At 40.3% G+C, this 20,902-nt stretch overlaps 1 protein-coding gene across 3 annotated transcripts in view; it reads right to left on the bottom strand.

Moving 5' to 3' along the window:
* LOC132773310 (receptor-type tyrosine-protein phosphatase V-like) overlaps positions 1-20,902 on the bottom strand; it is a 76,996-nt gene that overhangs the window by 42,698 nt on the left and 13,396 nt on the right. For all 3 annotated transcript variants that reach the window (XM_060772492.2, XM_060772490.2, XM_060772491.2), the window contains exons 2-9: positions 20,202-20,284; positions 15,677-15,737; positions 12,154-12,420; positions 8,446-8,712; positions 6,876-7,145; positions 4,839-5,111; positions 2,542-2,823; positions 776-1,048 (exon numbers count right to left, since the gene is read on the bottom strand). In XM_060772492.2, coding sequence (XP_060628475.2) covers positions 776-1,048; positions 2,542-2,823; positions 4,839-5,111; positions 6,876-7,145; positions 8,446-8,712; positions 12,154-12,420; positions 15,677-15,737; positions 20,202-20,284 — 1,776 coding nt within the window. The remainder of the gene's footprint in view (positions 1-775; positions 1,049-2,541; positions 2,824-4,838; positions 5,112-6,875; positions 7,146-8,445; positions 8,713-12,153; positions 12,421-15,676; positions 15,738-20,201; positions 20,285-20,902) is intronic.

Below are 20,902 nucleotides of genomic sequence, written 5' to 3'. Positions count from 1 at the left end.
AATTCCAGCACAGAAAAATATTCTCAAGGGTGGATATACAAGTACTGCTTATTTGCTAAAATATTAAATTGTAGAATTTACAGGTGAACAGTATGCCTAACATTTGCAGAATCCTGTCTAGACATTATGTATATATCTTCATATGACCATATAAAGATTGCTAATGCAAGTTAGGAAAACAGAACAGCAAACATACATTAACTAAACATTCATGAAGCATTAGAACAGCATTATCAGTAGTGGAGATATATGCTGCCCTGTTGATAGAGGAAGAGTCTATAATCAAAAACCACTATGATGATGCCAGGTAACTGATTCTGAACATATTCAACTTTCATTTAATTTTAATTATTGCCATAAGATCCATCGGAACTTCAGGGCAAACCTCAATATCAAAAGAATATTTAAAAATAATCAATTAGTAATTGAAGCTGTCCAGCATAAAGCGACAATAGCAAAATGAAGAAGGTAAGATCATTCAGATTAGCTTAAGTACATTGTCTATACTACTGATTGCTTAGAAAATTCAGTAGCAACTCAGTGCAGCCAGATCATGGCAACTGTCAGGATTATTAGTACAGGTACACTTTTCAGCTGCGTGGGAATAAAAAATGATCTTTACATAGCAGGTCGATTGAAGAAAGGTATCATTCCACATCCCCATGAAACTGAAAAGTGACATGTATGTCATTGTACCTATTCTTGAGTGTGGCAAATTAGGGAAGTCTCATTCCTGATGCCTTTACACCTTTCAGATACAGTTTTGAATACTCACATGTCCATGCAGAGACAACCTGAGATGAGGCTCGGTATGGTCCTGCCAATGCTGAAACCTCCAGAAAGTACTGGGTGCCAGGAAGAAGGTCCTCAAATGTGAAATTCTGCTTGCCTGATCCAATGGTAACATTCCTTTGCAGCAATGGATGCTCCTGGCTGTAGAAACGCAGGAAGAACTGGTCTCTGTCACCTGGGGGTATTTCCCAAGAGGCAAAAAGTCTGGAGGACCATCTGCTACTGACCAATGTCACACCTGAAGGAACCAATGGGTCTGAAAGGAAACAGATTTCTCACTGTGTGGTTGGTGACATCTGGACAGAAACAGCAGGGGAAGAGAGATGGAACATAAAGGTTTTTGCAGGTCTTCTCATGAATGGGAGGTATTTTAAGAAGAAAAAATGGCAATGTTGGGAAACTGGAGAATTCCTACTGGTAATTAACATTTACATGAGATTAAAAAACTGGAGTGCAACCAAGGAATCAAAATTGCATGCCAGATAGTTTAAAACCAATAAGAAGGGTTTCTTTGGTTATGTCAGTAGAAAGAGGAAGAAAAAGGAAATGGTAGGGCCTCTGCGCAGAGGTGGTGAAATGCTAACAGGCAGAGCTGCTCAATACTTTCTTTTCCTCAGTCTTCTCCCAAAAGGAGACTGGGGTCAACCTGAACTATATGGAACAGACAAATAAGTAAAGAAATAGCCCAGGAATACCTGGCTACTCTAAATGAATTCAACTATCCAGGGCCAGATAAACTACATCCAAAAGTACTGAAGGAACTAGCAGAAGACATTTCAGAACCACTGGCAATAATCTTTGAGAATTCTTGCGGAACTGGAGAGGTCTAGAGGACTAAAACAATTACCATTCAGTAAGTCTGACATCAATACCAAGAAAGATTCTGGAGCAGATCATTAAGGAGGCAGTCTGCAATCACTTAGAAAGTGATGTTGTCATTACTAAAAGTTAACATGGATTTCCTCAAAAACAAGTCATGCCAGACTAATCTTATCTCTTTTTTCGATAGAGTTACAAGCTTGGTAGATGCAGGGAATGCCGTGGATGTGGCGTACCTGGATTTCAGTAAGGCCTTTGACAACTAGTCAAATGTGGCCTAGGCAATGGTACTATTAGGTGGATCTGTAATTGGTTAAGTGACCGAACCCAAAGGGCGCTCACCAATGGTTCCACTTCATCCTGGGAAGAAGTGGCTAGTGGATGATGATGATGATGATGATGATTATAGCACAGCAAATGAGATATATCTACCGTATTATTATTATTATTATTATTATTATTATTATTATTATTATTATTATTATCTTTAGCCTGCAGAAGAGAAGGTTGAGAGGAGCTTCCTGACTATATCAACTGTTTAACTGTGGAACTCTCTGTGGTTGGAAGCGCCTTCCTTTGAAGCTTTTAGTTTGATTGTGCTTTTCCTGTATGTAAGAGGGTTGGACTGGATGGCCCATGGGGTCTCTCTTCTAAGAGCGAGTGTCACCAGCTGTTGCTGGTCCTGCATCTAGGTAATAAAAAAAAGAAACACCTGTGAAATGCTATTTTCTTCACAATTGTTAAATCTTCTATTTTTACCCTAAAACTATACTATAAAAACTCTGCTGGAAGTAGAGTCATTGGAGTCTGGGGGGCTTTGGGGCTGTACATGCTTTGTAATCCAGAATGCCTTCACCCCAAGGTACAAATATTCAGCAAAAGTGACTCAGGGAAACTTTCCATTATTTCTCCTGAGAATAGCATACTCACACGTCCAGTTGCTAACCGTCTGAACAAGGGATTGATGTGGTCCGGCTACTCCCACCATCTTCAGAGTGTACTGACGTCCAGGAAGCAGCCCTTCAAAGGTGATGTTTGTTCTCTGTTTGCTCATTTCCACAGTGACATTTGTGACCTCCAACTGAGATTTGGTCTCCATGACAGTTCCTATATAGCGGCCTCTCTCTCCAGGTGGGATTTGCCAAGAAGCTTGCAGAGATTTTGTGCTTTTACCTTTGTTGCTGAGGCTCAGGTGCTTTAGAGGCAAAGGATCTGAAAGGAAGAGATTGAAGGTATTTGTAGACATTTTTATGCAAAGTAATGTCCACATCTAAAATGCACCTTTTGGATCCAAAAGGAATCACCTAATCAGTGGTGCAAAGAGTAGAATGGGGGGGGGGGTTGCAGAAATCAGGGACATTGTCACTAGAATAAACAGAAGGATATCTAAATGCAGCAGGGCTGGCTTAACATGTTTTTATATATTAATTAATCAATGTGACTATTCAAAATGGGAAGATTACTAAATGCAGAGTCAATGATTAGTAAAATGCACAACTGCTCCTCGCCAAGCTAAATGTCTTCATGACTCAGTTGAATGTGTGCTTCCTACATTCAGAAACTGTCTATTGACATTGCAGTAGACAGGTTAGCATTCTCCTATTTTATCTCTCTGGTCCATGGATGACAGTATTCTGTTGTTTATCATCCATCCAAATCTCATAACATCTTTTAAACCATCCTTTAGATAAGGGATACACAGTTCTGTGTTGTTTTAAGACAACTTCATCACTGGTTATGTTGGTTATGGGTGACAGGAAGTGTATAACAAAATCAGACCATCAAGTGGAGTTTTAGATGTTTGAAGAGTATGCTATCATCTTCAGTTACATTTTCTGGTTGCCTTCCCAGTTGCAAGGTTATATTTGACCCTTTTCTTTTCTTTGTCTAAAACTGTTGTTGAGCAGTAACTTTAATTAGGTTAGTAAATTTTACGTCAAGTTTGGCTAAGAAATGAAAGTACTTCCTGAACCCAGAATTTCAAATTAGTAAGAATTGCTTTGAAGGACATATTTCAGCTAGAATGATTCACAAGCTACTCCTTTTTGCTTCACATCCTGCTTATATCCACTTCAATTGGATAAATTGATGTTTTGATGGTCACATTTTTTTTCAAAAAAGCACCTGGTCCTTTCATATACCCACTGGAATGCCTCTAAGACATATGGGTATATGTGGCTAAGGACAAGATGGTAACTCATAGTACATATACAAAAGCGGTGAAACTAGCTGATGAATTTTTACTTAATACTGGTCATGACTGTTTTCTTCTGCACCTGACTATTAACATAAGAGACACAGGGCAGATGACGTCACATTTATACATTGGTCTACTCCCTGTCCTTCAGCTTCTGGTGCCTGTGGTAATTGTGTTATTTTCTCCGATGACAGGATTGTCCCAGATGCCACTGTGGTTGCACTTGAAAAAAAATGGGGTCTCTGTGAGGTACAATCCTGCCATATAGTCAGCCCTAGTCATGTCTTGCCTGTAGACAAGAAGCAGATGGATACTACTTTAAAATGTTAAGCTTCCCCTTGATGGTCTGAAAGAGAGAAGCACAAACATAAATGCAGAATCCTGCATGAGAGAACTGGAATAATATATTTCAAGATCTTTGGGGAAGTAGAATGTAGCAGTCAATTTCCTCTAGGAAGGTAACGAAGAAGTCCCAAATACAACTGCATCCTCAGCTTCATGATTTGCAACAACAGATATAGAGAAGCATACTTTTTTCTCTGACATTGGAAGTGATGCATAGCCTTCCTAACTGGTAGCCATAGATAGCCCTAGCTTCCATGATCATGTTGATGCTCCAGTCTCTACCTTAATCTAGAATCATAGACTTGGAAGAAATCACAAATGCCATCCAGTTCAACACCCTACCATGCAGAAAAATCTAATTGTCTACTGGAGACCAGGGGATTTACTGTGGACTAAAATTAAATGACCGAAACTCCATTTAAGCTATTCTTTGAAGAATGACTGAAACTTCAAAGCTGTTCTTTGAAGTCATTCTCCAAATCCTATATATTAAAGTTGGTTGTATGATAGAAGGAACATCTTCACCTAAGCCTTCAGGCAACAACAAAGAAAGCAACTTATTTTGTACTGAAGAGATGGTGTATCTTCTTCTCCAAGGAAACATGTATGTCTTTCCTGCCTATCATTTAAATATCTGTTCCTTCTCTACCCATCGGGAAGACCAAAGTGTTGAGACATTGCTTACATGTCCATGCAGAGATGCTCTTTGCAGATACTTTATATGGTCCAGCAACAGCTGTCACCCAAAGAGTATAGAGGCTCCCAGGACTCAAGTTATGGAAGGTAAGTTGTGTAGTGTTGCCTCCAACTGACATATTTCTGATGGATACACTGCTTTCACCTTCTTGCAGAAGAACCAAATAGAATTCTCTTTCTCCAACTGATGAATTCCATGATGCCTTTAAAGTGTTACTTTTGCCATAGCTATTCAAACTTAGGTTAGTTGGCTTCATAGGATCTATGGAAAGCAGAAAAGAGGGATCAACACTGAATGCATTGGCCAGAAATGTAAGTCTCTGAGCAGATTGTTTGTCTCTCTTACTACATGTAGATAATCAATTTATTTTAATCAGGTTCTTTAAAAATAGCCAATCAATCTGATGGCTTCCTCAAATCTCAACTGCTCGGATTTCCTAACTGTTCTCTTTCTCATTTCTTGGAACAACAGTGGGTCTTGAAGAGGTTTAAAGATTGGAAATGCTAATGCTGAGAAAGCAAGATGATAAACAGCTGATTGGTTGGAATCCAAAGTTTAATTATTCACTTCCAGCAATCTGAAAGGCATTTAGTTCTCCATATACAAGTTTTTCCCTCTTCTGAAACTAGGTTTTGTCTGCCAATTTTTCAATGTATATCCAATCATTAGGAAACACATTTTAAATTTTATATGAAGGAAGGTATGGTAACTAATACTCTAAAGTCTCACAACCCATCTAAATTGGAAAGCTAAGTCAGACCAATCCTTGTACAGGAGACCAACAAAGAATACCAGGTACTCCAGGTAAAATTTCTTAGAAGTGAAATGCAAAACCACCTCTTGAGTTTTCCTTGCCTAAGAAAACCCTATTAAATTCATGGGATTGCCATAGATTAATGGGCAACTTGAAGGCATGCCTGCATGCACACATATACACTTAGAATACAGTTTGCCATTGAAGTAGTGTAACATATTTGTAGTTATTTTTAATTAAAAGTGCATTTGTATCCCAGTATCCTATAGTGGGGATGGGGGAGCGAGTATGGTCCTCCAGGTGTGTTTGGACTGCAATGCCCTTCATCCCTCACCACTAGAAGTTGCAACATAGTCACACTTGGAGGGTCATATCTAATACATATTCATGCTAACCAGTAATCAAGTACAGTTTAGACAAAAAAAATCCTGGGAATGGGCTGTGGAGAGTATTATTTACATTGCCTTGCTCATTTCACATAGACTCAGCAGTTTCTCGTTACATTTACATGATATACCTACAAATTATAGCTGACACACTAATGTGACACAGCACACAATTTGGGAAGCTGCACTAGATATTCTTTTTCACATACAGAGCTCGAGACATGAAGTTCCTTATGAAGGACACTAGGCATATAACAGCTAGAAACCAAATAGATGCAGTTTTACCAAAAGATACATTTTGCTCATATTTCAGCTTGTTAGGAGGGATCTGACAGATATGGCTTTATTTAATATCATGTATACTTTGTAGTAGCATTTCTCAAATGCTGGGCCAGGGACAGGCATGTAGCCGGGGGGGGGGGGGGCTTGAGGGGCTTCAGCCCCCCCCAAAAAAAAATTCTCATGGTGGTCCGCGAAAAGGCCTTCCTGGTGCATTATTTAAACTGTTATGTTTATTCATATCATGATCTGATCACCATACTCAATATATCCCATATGCATGGAGGGGGTATTGGGATAATGACACAAAAGGTTTGCTAGGCTAGACCCTCTTTCACTCAGACTCAGCCCCCCCCCCCGAAACTCAGCGCCCCCGAAACCCCCCTGAAAAAAATCAGCCCCCCCCCCCGAAATGAAATCCTGGCTACGGGCCTGGCCAGGGATTACCAATGGAGATTATCCTGTTTTTCAGGGATGCTGGTGCCACAAGCCACCCAATATTTTAGCAGGAGGGAGAAATTAAAGAAACGGTGTGATAATATGGTAGGCTTAATGTAAAATGTGAAAATGGAAGCATTGTGAGCACTACTGTGCTGTCATACTTACAGGTATAAGCCGTAACCTTGGACCCCTCAACCCGGTAAGGTCCAGCTGTGGCGCTGACCTCCAGTCGATAGGGGCTACCTGGCTTCAGGTGTTGAAAAGTATAGTTTGTTAGGCCCCTCTTTACTGAAACTGTAGTACTCTCCGTCATGGTATGGAGGTTCTGGAGAGTGAAATGGAGCCATTCTGCTCCACCTGCATTGGACCATGAGGCAGTCAAATTTGAGCTGGAGCCACTGTTCTGGAATACCAATGCTTCAGGCACAACTGGAGCTGTTGGGACAAAGGAAGTTTGAGATGGGTCATTCCTCAACACAAGGGAGTAATTACCCAGAGAAGCGGAATCCTTTCTCTCTTCTCTGTGGAAACAATTAGAAAACTAAATCCCAATAAAAGGGAATTTGGAAAAGAACTCTTAATTGCTTTACAAGCTATCCAGGATGTAAACATGCAAAGGCACATACATTTGATGACATCTCATGGATACAGGGGTTGTTTTTTTTTGGGGGGGGGGGATGTTAGGTGGTATATCCTACAATAGCCAAAAGCAAGAATGAGCAACTGTGACCACCCAGATAGTGACATGAATAGCATATTTGATACACAGAGTGGAGAGATGGGGATATGCATGGACCCCTTTGCCTTCTGAGCCAAAATAATACAACAGGGTTCCCAGGGAGAGGGAGAGGGAGAGAAGAGAATAGAGAAATCAGGGTTCTGTTGCCAACACCTCTGTTTCCCCCTTGGCAGCACCAGTGCTATTATGTTAAGCCTGACCTGGCCTATAAAAGACTAACAAAGACCTCTGTCTGTTGAGAACTGCTGCTCACAACCTCCACAGAGAGAGGACAATGAGGAAGTCTCATAGTAGGATGGCTGAGCTGTGTCAAGTGTAAAGAGAGAGAGTAAAAACAGCACTTCATGCAAGAAAAACCAATGAAGAGGAGGCGAAGAGAAAGTACGTACCATCACCCTTCATCCACACCCCACCTTGTTTCCTAGTGGTAACAATGGAAGTCCTCTGCAGTGAATGTAACGTCAGGTGTAAATAAAGGAATAAAGGCCAAGGACAGTAGCCACCCCTGCCCAGCAGCTGCTTTCACAGATTTCTGAGAGGAGACAATGTACTCCCTTCTTGCCTACACTTGGCACAGACCACTCCCAGGTCGCATCCATTATACACAATTGCACCCAGCTGTTTTTGGTCTACAAATCCCATCAGCCTCCCACTGCCAAAAAACATTTTCAGAGCCACAGTTGCCCATTCCTGGCCTAAAGGAACAGAGAGAAACTGATTTTCCTGCTTAATTGCTTAAACCCCAGTTATCCTCTGTGTACATCAGAGTAGATACTTGCATGCCTGTCTCACAAGCTGCATAGAAATTATGATTTAATGCTAAACTTGGCAGATCAGTCTCTGTGCATTTTATTCCTCCTGAACTTGCTACTTTTCAAGTTTGCAATGACAAGAATAGAGCTCTAGCTGATTCATCTCTAGAGACAGTTTCTCCTCCACAAACTTGATTTTACTCCCTAACTAACTCCTTGGGCGACAGTGCCAGTTTCCAAATACCTGTCCAATGCCGAGCAATGGTGCTTGCTTTGTAAGGTCCAGCAAGTGTAGTGATCTGTAGGGCATATTCACTGCCATTTAGAAGCTTCTCAAAGCGGTAAGTGGTGGCACTTTTGGGGATGGTTACATTCTTGACAGCTGTCTGGGATTTTATATGGTAGAGAACTAATTGGTAAGCATCCTTTCCACCGGTCGCTTCACTCCAGGATGCCAGTAGCACTGAAGGACTGTCATGGCTCAAGACCACATTCCGCACAGGTCCAGGAACTAAAACAAGATGTAAGATTGAAACACAGAGTAACCATTTAATAATGCCATGTAGTACTTAGTATTTTAGATTCTTTACCCATTGCCCTCATATCCTAATCAGACTTCCTTCACTAGATTACTGTGCATTTCAGGAGACTGTTTGTTGTTCCTGTTCCAGGTGATGTGATCTATATGTCTATAACAATTAGATATAACTTGTATTGCTAATTTCAGTGTCTATAAACTGAGATTTGTTTGGCCTAGTTATCCATTAGAGCTCATTCCCATAGGTTTTAATACCATCTAGGACTTTAAGATCATCTGGGGAGGCCCTGCTCTCGATCCCGCCTTTCTCGCAGATGCGTTTGGTGGAGACGAGAGACAGGGCCTTCTCAGTAGTGGTCCCTTCGCTATAGAACGCCCATTCCAGGGATATAAGATTGGCTCCCTCCCTTCTAACATTCCACAAAATGGTTAAGACCTGGCTCTTCGAGCAAGCTTTTACTACTTGAGCATAATTAGATGAAAACGAATATATGGAACAACCTATTTATTTATTTACTGTATTTGTATACCGCCTTTCTCAGCCTATCAGCGACTAAAGGCAGTTTCCAACAAAACAGTATACATAGTATCATAATACAATTTAAAACATTAAAATTACATAAATCACAACAACAATAAAACAACGTCATTGGTGTCTCCTTATTGTCAAGCATTGTCCAGTTCCAACTATGTAATTGGACAATGATTTTAGTAAGGCTATGCCAAGGATTCTGTTTTATAGACATTGTTTCATTTTAAATGTTAAATTATCTTAATAATTGTTTTAACTGTATTTTGATAATTGTTATGGCATCGAATTGCTGCCGACTGTGAACTGCTAATCCATTTCCAAATCATTTTATGCAGGTTGTATCTTAGCTTATTCAAACAGTACAGGTTGAGCATCCATTATCCAGAATTCCAAAATCCAAAGTATTTCACAACCTCAAATCATCTACATGGATGGCTGGGATAATGACACTTTTGATTTCTGATGGCTTCATATACACAAGCTTTGTGCCATGCACAAATTATTTTTAAAAATTGTACAATTACCTTCAGACTATGTGTATAAGATGTAAATGAGACCTAAATGACTTGCATGTTCAGACTTGGATTCCATTTCCAAAGTATCTCATTATGCACATGTATGCAAATATAGACATTTCAAAATCCAAATAAATAAATAAATCTAAATTACTACTGGTCACATGCATTTTAGATAACAGATACTCAATCTGTATTAGGAGGGTAGTATGAAATGAAGATGCATATGAGAAAGTGCATGACTAAGTAAATGTACTAAAAAAAAACCTCACTAAGTTTAGTCCTAGAATGGTGTCTGCAACCCTAAAGCTTCAACCCTAAAGCAGTCATTCATTATGCAAATGTCATAATTTTCCAGGTGAAGGTAAAGTATTAATAGATAAATAAATGTGTTCCTTTTGTATTTCAAAGGCACTTTCACAAGACCAATATGACTCAAATTCATTCCTGCAGCAGCTTGACCAAACTCAGTGAATCAAGTTCGTCCAGCTTCTCAAGGTCATGTGTGCTAAAAATAGGTTTTGTGAAAAAGTATAAATGGAGTGGGTTTCTTTTGGTAAGCGTCTGCACATTTTTGAGATTTAAAGAATTCTTCATAATTCTGAAAACAAGTTGCTGGGAACAGAACCACATATATTACTGACAGTGCCAGCAGAAAACTTTAGGCTGTTTCTGTAATTAGTAGTTCCTGCCGTTCCAGTGTCCACAAAGATCTTATGAAAGAGTTGCAGACAATACATACTGCATTGTTACATCAGGAACAGTCTGCCATGGAACAAAATTGCTGCCAATACCCTGCAAAAGTCACTCTAATGAGCAAACAAACAATTACATTGGTCTTCTGCACCAGTCATGTGGATGAGACGTACTTCTGTGCAACTTTGTATATTTAAGGGTACAATAATGGAAATGGAAATAGCAAGCCAGAGAATTATGAAAAAAAATATATCAAGCTGTATTTTATTTTGTGCAAACTGGAACTGCCATGACTCAATGTAAGGTATCCCAGGATCTGTAGTTTGGTGAGGCCCTTTTAAAACTAAATTTCAATAATTCCAGAGCATTGAACCTTGGCAGTAAAAGTGGTGTCGAACTGCATTAATACTCCGGGTAGTTCAATGGGACTTTTCAGCTGGAAAATATTTAAGAATGAGCATTTTCAGACCAGACTAGGAGGATAATGCTGTATCTACAAACACACAAGACATGCTGTTTTTGACTATCAGCTTTGCATGTTTCTGGAATTAAAGGGAGAAAATAAGAGTGAACTGCCTGCCCCCACCCATCCACATACACAGAAATAGCATCTGGAAGCTGTGAAGCAACGAGTATAGTATTGCATAAATGATGTGCCAGGAGCACATTTTATTGGCCCAAAATTGCATGTGCAAGCAGGAAAAAAGTAATGGTGCTGCATTTGTGCTAAATGCTAGAGGCAGAACCACAGAAACACCATGTTATTTTTAGCTTAACTCAGCTCAAGCAGCTCAGTTTACAAGAGGTAGTATAAAACCTCCTTTCATCCAAAATCCAAATCAGAATTAAGATAACTTTATGCATGACATAAATGTCAGGTTTTGCATTATGAAGTATGTTTCCAGAACATTTGCAAAACCAAGAACAGAACAAAGGCACCCAGGAACTTGCCTGCTATATCTTTTTAGGCTGTGGAAAGAATACAAATGGCAGAAGAAAGCAGATGAGAGCAGGATAATTTAATTGCTCTGTTGTTGTTTCCATTCAGTGGCTGCAGTTAGCTCTGGCACTCTAATGGGTTTTTGGTTTTTATACTATCAATGGCTGTATGAGGTTTCCACCTGGTACATAAAGCATTATGCCTGAACAATGGTTTGGATGCTTCAATTACTCCCAGTTCTTATTGGAAAGAGGCTTTATGTATCTGCAGAAGAAATACTTCTCTGTGTGACACCATGACTTCAAAATGGCTTATGGGATGCCTGTGGCGCCATCTCTATTTTTTGGGAGGACAGGTCAAAACATGTTTAAATGCCCAGGTATATTAACTGTATTTCATTTTAGCTGGCTGCATAATAATATATCTCATTTACTACACTGTTGTTTAAAGTCTTATTCTGTTGTACTAATGTAATAAATGTATGATTGGTCACATAAACCATAATGTAATCTGACTATTCTACACACATATATACTCCATCCTAGAAACACCTTTTTTGAAAGGTGCATTTTATATAAAAATCAAATCACAGATTAGTAAATCTGTGTTGAATTCTAAGTGTGAAAATGAGAGTGAATGTCTTTTACAAATAATCCAAATGCCAACAAACTATGTATTCAATATTGTGCAAGATAGCTATATTTATCTCTCGCTTAATCCCTTTCACTTACCTGTCCTCCCAGTGACTCTGCGACTGGAATTTTGTGTGCAAATTAGCAACGCAGTGACTTCAATGTTGTATTGTGTCCCAGGAAGCAAGCCCTCAAAGAGAAAGCTGGTGGCATTAAGCCCAGCCGATCCATTTTGCAACACTGTGCTTGTGTCAAATTTGTATAGAACAAGTGAGACGTTCTGGACACCTCTTGGGAGTTTTTCCCAGGTCAGAAAAAGGGAGTTGGAGCGTCCCTGGTTGCTGACACTCACGTTCAGAAGGTGGCCTGCAGAAAACAAATAACAAAGTGTTCACTCTTCGCCAGTGTATGCCACCCCAGAAGTTTGTTCTCTGCTAAATGCTATGTCTCTGCCTGACATAAACTATCCTCAACCATACTGGCTAGGGCTGTTTGATGTTGAAGGGCTAAACCCTTTGGAAATCCAAAGGTTTTCAGCTTGCAATCTACTTTAGTGATTCCTAAACTCTAGTCTTCTGGGTGTTTTGGCCTTTAACTCGTAGGAGCCTCAGCTGCCTTGGCCAATGATGAGGGATTCTGGGAGCTGAAGTACAAAACAACTGGAAGACCAGCATTTGGGAAACACTGATCTAGACCAGGCCTGCACAACTGTGTCCCTCCAGCTATTTGGGACTCCAGCTAGCTAGCTTTTCCAATAGTCAGGAATTTGGGGAGCTGAAGTCCAAAACACCTGCAGGTTGTGTAAGTATTTTTCTTCTTAAAGGATGAATACCTTTGAGAAATCCCACAAGGACATCAACAACACCTACAAACAATATCCACTTCCCGATCAACCTGAACCTGTCTTTTCAGTTGGTTACCTTCTAGATCCTATTGTGCAACTATGTCATAGAAATATATATACCACCTCATACCAGAAACACATTATATACATCCTGAATACAGGAAAAACAAAAACAAAAAAATCTATCAAGCTTTGTAATATCTAGAATTTTCCCCCTCTCTGTCCATGAATATCTGTTAATTGGGAATTACACTTCATGCATTTGAAGAAGTAAATTCTAGTCAATGATAATTGATACCACAATACAACTATTAGCCTTGATTGATCTGTAAGACACTTCTTCTTCTCTAGTAAGCTTTGCTAAGCAGGAGGGGAAATGTGTGAATATTTTGAATGTTTCATAATTAGCAGATCTCATTCTGTGTTCTTACACATGGTAGAGAAATACCATTAAGACGGAAACCATAATATTTTCAAATGATTTATAAATATTTCCCTCTGAAAACAAAGGTCTTTTAAATGTATCATTTATATATTAGAAATATATCTAATATTCTGTTTGCTTGCAAAAGCTGTTTTCAATCTGTGCAGCTTTATCTAAGATATTTACATATGGTCATTGCTAACACATTCCTGTTGGCTTGTGTTGAACTATTCTACTTGGCAACTCTGCAGACTGAAACTAATGTTTGCGTAAACATGTAGCCATGTTAATTCATAAAACTTCCAAACAACTGTCAGAACTTTTGCAGTCCCTGACCCAACAGAACATGGCCTCACTTGGTAATAGGGAAGAAAGAGAGAAACCTTCTGCATTAATCCGGGAAAAAATTCCCCTTCACAATAAATGGGCATTTGTTTAATATTTAATGCATTTCTACATCAATTTTAGTTGTAGAGATATCACATATGTTCGAAATACTCATTGTGCAACATTTTGTATCCAGATGTAATTAATACGTGCTTATCCTGTTTATAGGAACAACACTGCTTGAAAAAATGTTCCTAAAAATGTGCAGTCCACATTAATCAAGAGAATTATCTTTTCAAGATGTAACTAAGCCTTTGTTTCTAATAATATACTATAAAGACTTAACAATCTTTTGAGGCTTATCAAATTTGTTAAGAGACTTGAGTTATTACAAATTGGACCGTTAGTCACTTCTTTTACCACCTTATCATACTGTGGCATTTTGGCCCCTTACAACACTTGGAGGATGGGACTTGCTGAGCACCATCACATGATGCTCAGCAGGCTGTGCCCCATTTATTCTCAAAGTGCAGAGGAAGTGTCACAAGATGCTTCCTTGGCCACGATGCCTTGGTGTTTTTCAGCCATTTTCTCCATCTGATGGGGAAAATGGCAACACACATTTCCAACCTTTCCCCTATCTGATGGGGATAGGGACAGTGTCCCAATGCACCTTGTCATATTCTGCCCCCCCCCATCTGCTGGGGGAAGGAGAGAGGGTGCACAGAGCGCCCCGAGGCATCCCGCAAAACTTCCAGCAAAATAGTACAGCGTGGAGGAATATGTGAAGAGGTCCTTTGTCTGTTTTGTATACTTATTCATTCATCAGGGTGGGAGAACCTTCCCAGGATTTCTTGGGGATGGCTGTTAGAGTGATCTTTCCCTAAATAATAATAACAAATAATAGTAAACTTTATTTATACTCTGCTACCATCTCCCCAAAGGGGACTTGGGGTGGCTAACATGAGGACTAACCCAAGAATTATAATACAGCAAAGTAAAATACAGCAAGCAAACAATAAGCATCAAAGTAAAATACAAACAATAACAAATATACAATAAACAATGCAAAATAAATGATAGGGGAATAAAACCAGAATGGGCAGGCAAAATGCACAGAATAAAATGGATAAAACCGTGGGTAAGAGAAGCAAATGGAGTAGTGTGTGTCTGAGAGGAGAATCGTGTTTGGAACCCGTCATTCCAAATTTTGCCATTGCCATGGTTTCTGCCATTGTAGTTGCCACTGAAATTTGATGTACTGCACTGGCATTAATTACTCTCACTCAAAACCAATATGGGATTGGTTTTCTTTCCTTTGCTTGGGACCTCCACCCACTCTGTAGCCAAGACCAGCCAAGAATGATATCAATACCACCTGCTTGCTTTGAGGTCAAAATGAAAACCCCAAATATTTGATCAGTGGTGAGGGGAAAGCCTGATCAACCTCCTTGTTGCTGATATCACGGCTGGACACCTCATCCTGACCTCAGAGGAAGTGACTTTACAAGCTGGACTCTGCTGAAAAAATGCTTGGCAGCAAAAACAGTGATGATTGGTGCATCAACAACCTTGAGAAAAAAGACTCAATTTATTTTGCCATTCTGCAGATTTTCTAAAAAATGGAAATGCTTGCCACCCACGAATCTGTCCTGACTATTTCCTGATACCACCCCAAACCAGATGGACACACTATAAAACTATTTTCCCCCCAAATATGCTGAGTAAGAAGTAAATTTTTAAATACATGAAAGCCTAAAAGAAGCACTTTCACTGTTAAAACAGCTGTATGATAGGTAGGTGTTCCTACAGCACTGCAACAGAGGTGCATACTAATTTTTTAAAATTTGTTTTGGTGTAGACCACCCTCAACTCTTCCTTGGGGCTGTTTCTTAGGAAATTATTCTGATTTCAAAAATGTTTGCACCCATGACAAATTTAACAATACACCTTCAAAGTGATTATTTCAATAGTGTTTTAGTTTTTTCTGTCTGGGAACTTCCAGGGGAGAGAATAAGAAAACTTACTTTTTTTGTCAGACACACCTTCTGGATTCCTTTGCCAATCTGTTTGGTTGCATCTGTCATCCTGCAAAGTTGAAACAAATAAATTCAAGGAGTATTTATGTTTTCTGTTCCCACTTGCCAATTGCCTTGTTTGTTTATTGACAGAGCATGCTGGGACCTTGTTTGGTTATTGATAGGACCCAGTGGCTGCTGGGTTGGACCACTTTCTGTTCCTTTCCATCAGCAAGCAAAAAACTTTTTATTTAGATTTTGGCTGTTAATGGTTGCAGAACCATTAAAAACTATTATGGATTAATTGTGGTGTTGTCATTTTAATCTCATTGCTAAATATTTTGATATTGTTTCAAATTACTGCTGTTTTAAATAGAATAAAATCATGTTTGCACAAATCTTTAAATGTGTTATAATTTTGGGTGAGGGGATATTAGATATGTAGATGGATAGGCACTTCCTGATTGGACACAGGAAGTTTTTTAATAGCTTCATGGCTTTCATTAGTACTGTGATGTTAAATCAGGTCAGGAGAAAGGTACTGCAAAGAATTGCCAAGTTGCATGCACTTTTGCATGAGAGTTCTGGCTATACTGACATTGTGGATCAAGACTGTGAGAGCCAGGACCTCTCCGGACAAGCATTTTGAAGTCCCCTCCCCTAAACTACAAGCCCCAGAAGTCTGCAGGAGGCAGTCATAGGATTTAAGTTGAGATTCATACTCTTTGCCTACTCTTTCAGCTCTAGTGTGATACTGGCTACTCCACTAACAGTACTAGCCAGCTAGAAGGCTAGGAGGGAGAGGGGGAGAGAGGCGCTGCTTGGGCCCCACGCTTGGGGCCCGCGACACCTCTATCGCCTCTTCAGTGTCCCCTTTCTACTTAAATTCTTTTTTTTAAACCCACAAAACAATGAGTCTGTAATAAGCAAACCATGAAGGAGCGCAGAAACACTGTATAGCTTGATTCTTAGCCTTTGAATACCACTTTGATGTTCAGAAACCAGCAGGTTGAAATTTCCAGAACTTGGCAAGAAATATAATTTACTATAAACATCAGGAGAGAATGCTTCTGGAGCATGGGTATACAGCTCAAAAAACTTGCAACAACTCAATTTACTATCAGTGCATTCCTTTTTCTGCTAAAGCCACATTCCCAGTGACTCCCAGAAAGACTGGCAATTATCCCAGCCAGATAACCCTGGGAAAGTAACAAATAGTGCATGTTGGCCATTATGTCATGATAGCATCCTCTACATCCAGCAATCATAATAGTTATTTTACTTGATAGTACTGCTGGCTCTCATTCTGCTTTAAGAATTTAAGATCTTTATAAAAAATGCTTGAGAAGAGGCGCATGCTAGCCCTGCCTTCCATCCTGAAATATTCAGATTACTCTTTTCAAATGGAGAATGGTTTTCTGAAATAGTCAATCTCTTTTGTTTGGGGAAGTCTCTTCACACAGTTTGGGACCACGAATAATCAGTTTTCCAAATTTCACAGAGATCTTCTGGACTTGATCACCTTTCATGTGTAGAGGGCAATAAAATATGTAAGGAGTATATGGCGATAGCATGCATCCAGTCCTACTTTTCATATATTTATTATAGACATACTATTTGCAATGGGTCTTCATCACATCTTGCAACAGTGAGAACACTCTTGAGAATTATGCATCGTATAAAAGTGTACACTGTACATTTACCTTCTTACTGGAGGAAGTGGTCTTACTAGGATTTTGCTAGGGCTTCCAGACAATTCTGTAATATGCTTCCAATGGAAGCTGTCTCAGAGTTGCAGTGGATACTTCTCTAGGAATCTCTAGATCCTCCATCGCAGCTTTATTTTATGCTAGGAGTGGAAGTCAAGCAATTTAATGATGTTTGGTTATTGCCACCAATTCAGGAAACTGCAATCTGGATGGAAATGCAACTTCCATGGATATGTGGGTCTTACTCTACTTCATTGTGTTTGTCCTGAATATATTCCCCAAACCACAATGAATTAACCTAACATCCTTGGTGTCTAGAAGTCCTACTGTTGTCGAACATGACACTCTCTACCACAAAAGATTTATAATTCTCCTAGGACATGAAAGCAGGCTCCGTGAGGCCTCCATGACCCCGTAACAGGCCAGCAGCAGCCAATGCCCCTCAATGACCGGTTTCCAACTTTTATATATTTCTATTACAATTCATAAACATATGTTGATTCATCCTGGCAAACAAGTAAGTCTGTAGCAGCGAATCTCTTATACAATAAACCCAATCTTACATTTTTGATAAAATGTTTCCTATCCCTCCTCAAATGTGTCAATTTCCATCTGCTTTTACCCCTGCCCATCCTCCCTCACATGTTTCCCCCCATAATCCTATGCCTATATGCCTACTTATGTCTGCATACTTGCGCATGAGCAGATCCATAACAAAAATATCAAAACAATGTTTTTAATCTCTTAAATTAAACATAGCTATGTGATCTGATTAGACTGTACCCTTCCTCCTTATTTCGTAGTTTATGAAATGTATTAGTCAAATATGATTTCTGCACAAAGCCAGGCATCAAGGTCACCGTCCCTTGCCAATCCCACTGAGGAATTTCCCGAGACACCTGGAATGGCATGTCTTGAGTCAAAGGTGACAATCAAGATCCATTATGTCCACAGACTGGACAACAGGTGATTTCCTCTGCAAAATTTGATAACTGCCTGCTCACCAGCTGATTATTTCTATTAAGCTGACCATGATAAGTAGGAACTCCAAGGATACATGTATATTGGATCCCTTTGTCTGACATCCAAGGCAGGATTAAAGGGGGTCGTCACCTTTTGTCTCAGGGCACCTCAACCTCACCTTTCCCAGGAAACTTCCTCCTTACCCAACATCAGGACAATTAATAACAATCAAATACTTGTTTGCATCCCTGGGGGGGGGGGGGCTCACAGACTTTTCCAGGGCTTGCCTCCTCTCAAGAATCCTGCCCCTCAACAGCTGATTGGCCTTCCCTGGGCCAATCCCCCTCCATCTCCTCCCATCTGCCAGGGAATCCCCACCTGGAGGCAGCAACATCATCAAAGCAGTGACCAATGGAAGTGTGGCTCCTAGCCTATTCTACTGCTAGCCAATCAGGGAAGGAAGCAGATGGAGTGGGAAGTTTTGAATAGCTGTCAAATGTATAACGTCTTGCACCTTTTGTATCCATGTTATGCATGTATTTTTGGCATTAGCCTTACACATATCCCTCCTGGCCGGATTGCGAATAAAACTCTGTTGCTGCTTTCAACCTTGGTGAGTGTGTTTTTGATTGGGAAATATCCGGATTACTGTAACGCTTGCCAGGCAGACCTGCTATAGCCGTGGTCCTTACTCTAAATTCAACCACATTACTTTCTTATTCTCAAAGGCCTGTCTTGGGAGTAGGAGTGGAAGCCAACCTCCTCAAAAACTAAACAACTTGGAGTTGGATAGATTGGCCTTTTCCAGCTCTACGATTTATGATTCTATGGTGAATATCCTTACATATACACACACTGATTTTCAAATATTGGCAAGTATGGAAATTGTATAGATTGAATCACAATTCATGTTCTCATTAGTTGCAGGGCACCTAGAACATCTATTCCTATCCCAGCATGGTCCTGGGGTATGAAGAATGAAGATCTTAGAAACATAACCCTTTTTAATTACAGGTTCCAAGGTCCCCCTAGCTAGCACAACTGACCTCTGTGACTGAGAAAACTGGGAGTTGTAGTCCAAGAATAAACTTTTCCATGCTTGGAAGGAAAGTAATTTAGCTTTCTAGCAGAATCATCTGCTTAGCTGAGTAAACTTGCTCTCCAACTCAGAAAAAACTAGACAAAATGCTGAGGAACTGCAGCTAGGAATGCACTGTGGAGTAAACAGAAGCTAGCAGGCCCTTTCTAAGTGCGGGTCACAGGGCTATGTTTGTGTCTGACTAGCTCTCATCCATTCTAGCCACAAAAGCACCAATAGGCCCTTAGGGGTTGGCAGAAAGGTTACTTGGAAATCTCCCAAGGAGGGGTGAGGATTCCGCTATTGCCATGCAATTCCTTCAGTTAATTCTAACAAACTCAAAAGGCAGAACTTCATATCCCACACAGTTTGACTTAGTGTTCCTGAAATGTTGAAATATACCATCCCATTTAAGTCAGATTCAACTGCATATTCCACAATGAGGAAGGGGCCCAAATTGTTCTTTACTTTGGGTAGTGAAAACCAGTCCTGTTTTTAAGTAAATGTAGATTTACTATCATGCCGGGTTAGCCCACTGCCTCAACACAAGCATCTGTGGTTTAGTCAAGAGGAGAAATTGGGGGAGCACACAACAGCCAGGGAGGGGAGAACCAATATGTGGTAATGGGTAAAAGTGCTAATTCAATGCAGCTGTGTGGCCGGCAGACAAGAATGCTGTCATCCCCCTATGGGGCTAGTTGCTAGGGGCTGTACAGGTCCAGGTATCCAGTATTCACCACCACAATGCAAGAAAAAGCAGTAGAGGATGGAAAAGTGGACTTACCTCAACCAGGATCTGAGGATGTATTGGCAAAGGTGCCCAAACCATGAGCAGCAGCAGTAGCAACAGCATCTGGCACTCACCAGCTGGGGAAGGGAAGAAAAACCACAGGGGAAACAGGATGAGGATAGAGAAACAGCAAAGTTATTCCTCTTCTAATAGAAACTGTCCTTCATCCAGCAATTGTGTTCCTAGTACAGCAACTCCAGCCGACTTCCCACATTCGGGTGTGACATCAGGGCACTGGCATGCAGGATGCCAGCTAAAACACCACCAGTCAGCTCGCCGGGGAGTTCAAAGGTGTATGCATGTGCCCAGTGGGTTTGTGAGAGAGAATGAGGTGCAAGTAAGTGTGTGTCTGAGAGAGAGAAAGCAAAAATAAGAGAGAAAGAATGCTCCTGTTTGCATGGAGAAGCATTTACCACTCCCTCTGTGAGTGAGAGTCTGTACGTGTGTGGCTGTGTGTGCAAGCAAGCCTTGCCAGCAGTATTCCTCCATGTGGGAGTGTCTGTTTCTATGGGTGTGTGTCTCCGAGAGGCTGTCTTTGGCTCTGGTGTTTGGAGCTGCTCTCTTCGGAAAGAGACCAAGTTTGCTGAATCTGACAGAAGCTGCTGGGAGTGACTGGGGGAGGTTCACTCTTCTTGCACACAATTAAAACAGATGATCACCAAGGCAAGTTGTACATGTGTATGAAATCGGCATGG

This window comes from Anolis sagrei, chromosome 4, assembly GCF_037176765.1.
Source record: "Anolis sagrei isolate rAnoSag1 chromosome 4, rAnoSag1.mat, whole genome shotgun sequence".
NCBI classification, from domain to species: Eukaryota; Metazoa; Chordata; class Lepidosauria; order Squamata; family Dactyloidae; genus Anolis; species Anolis sagrei.
The sequence above is the reverse complement of the archived record's forward strand: the minus strand, read 5'-3'. Positions and strand labels throughout refer to the sequence as shown.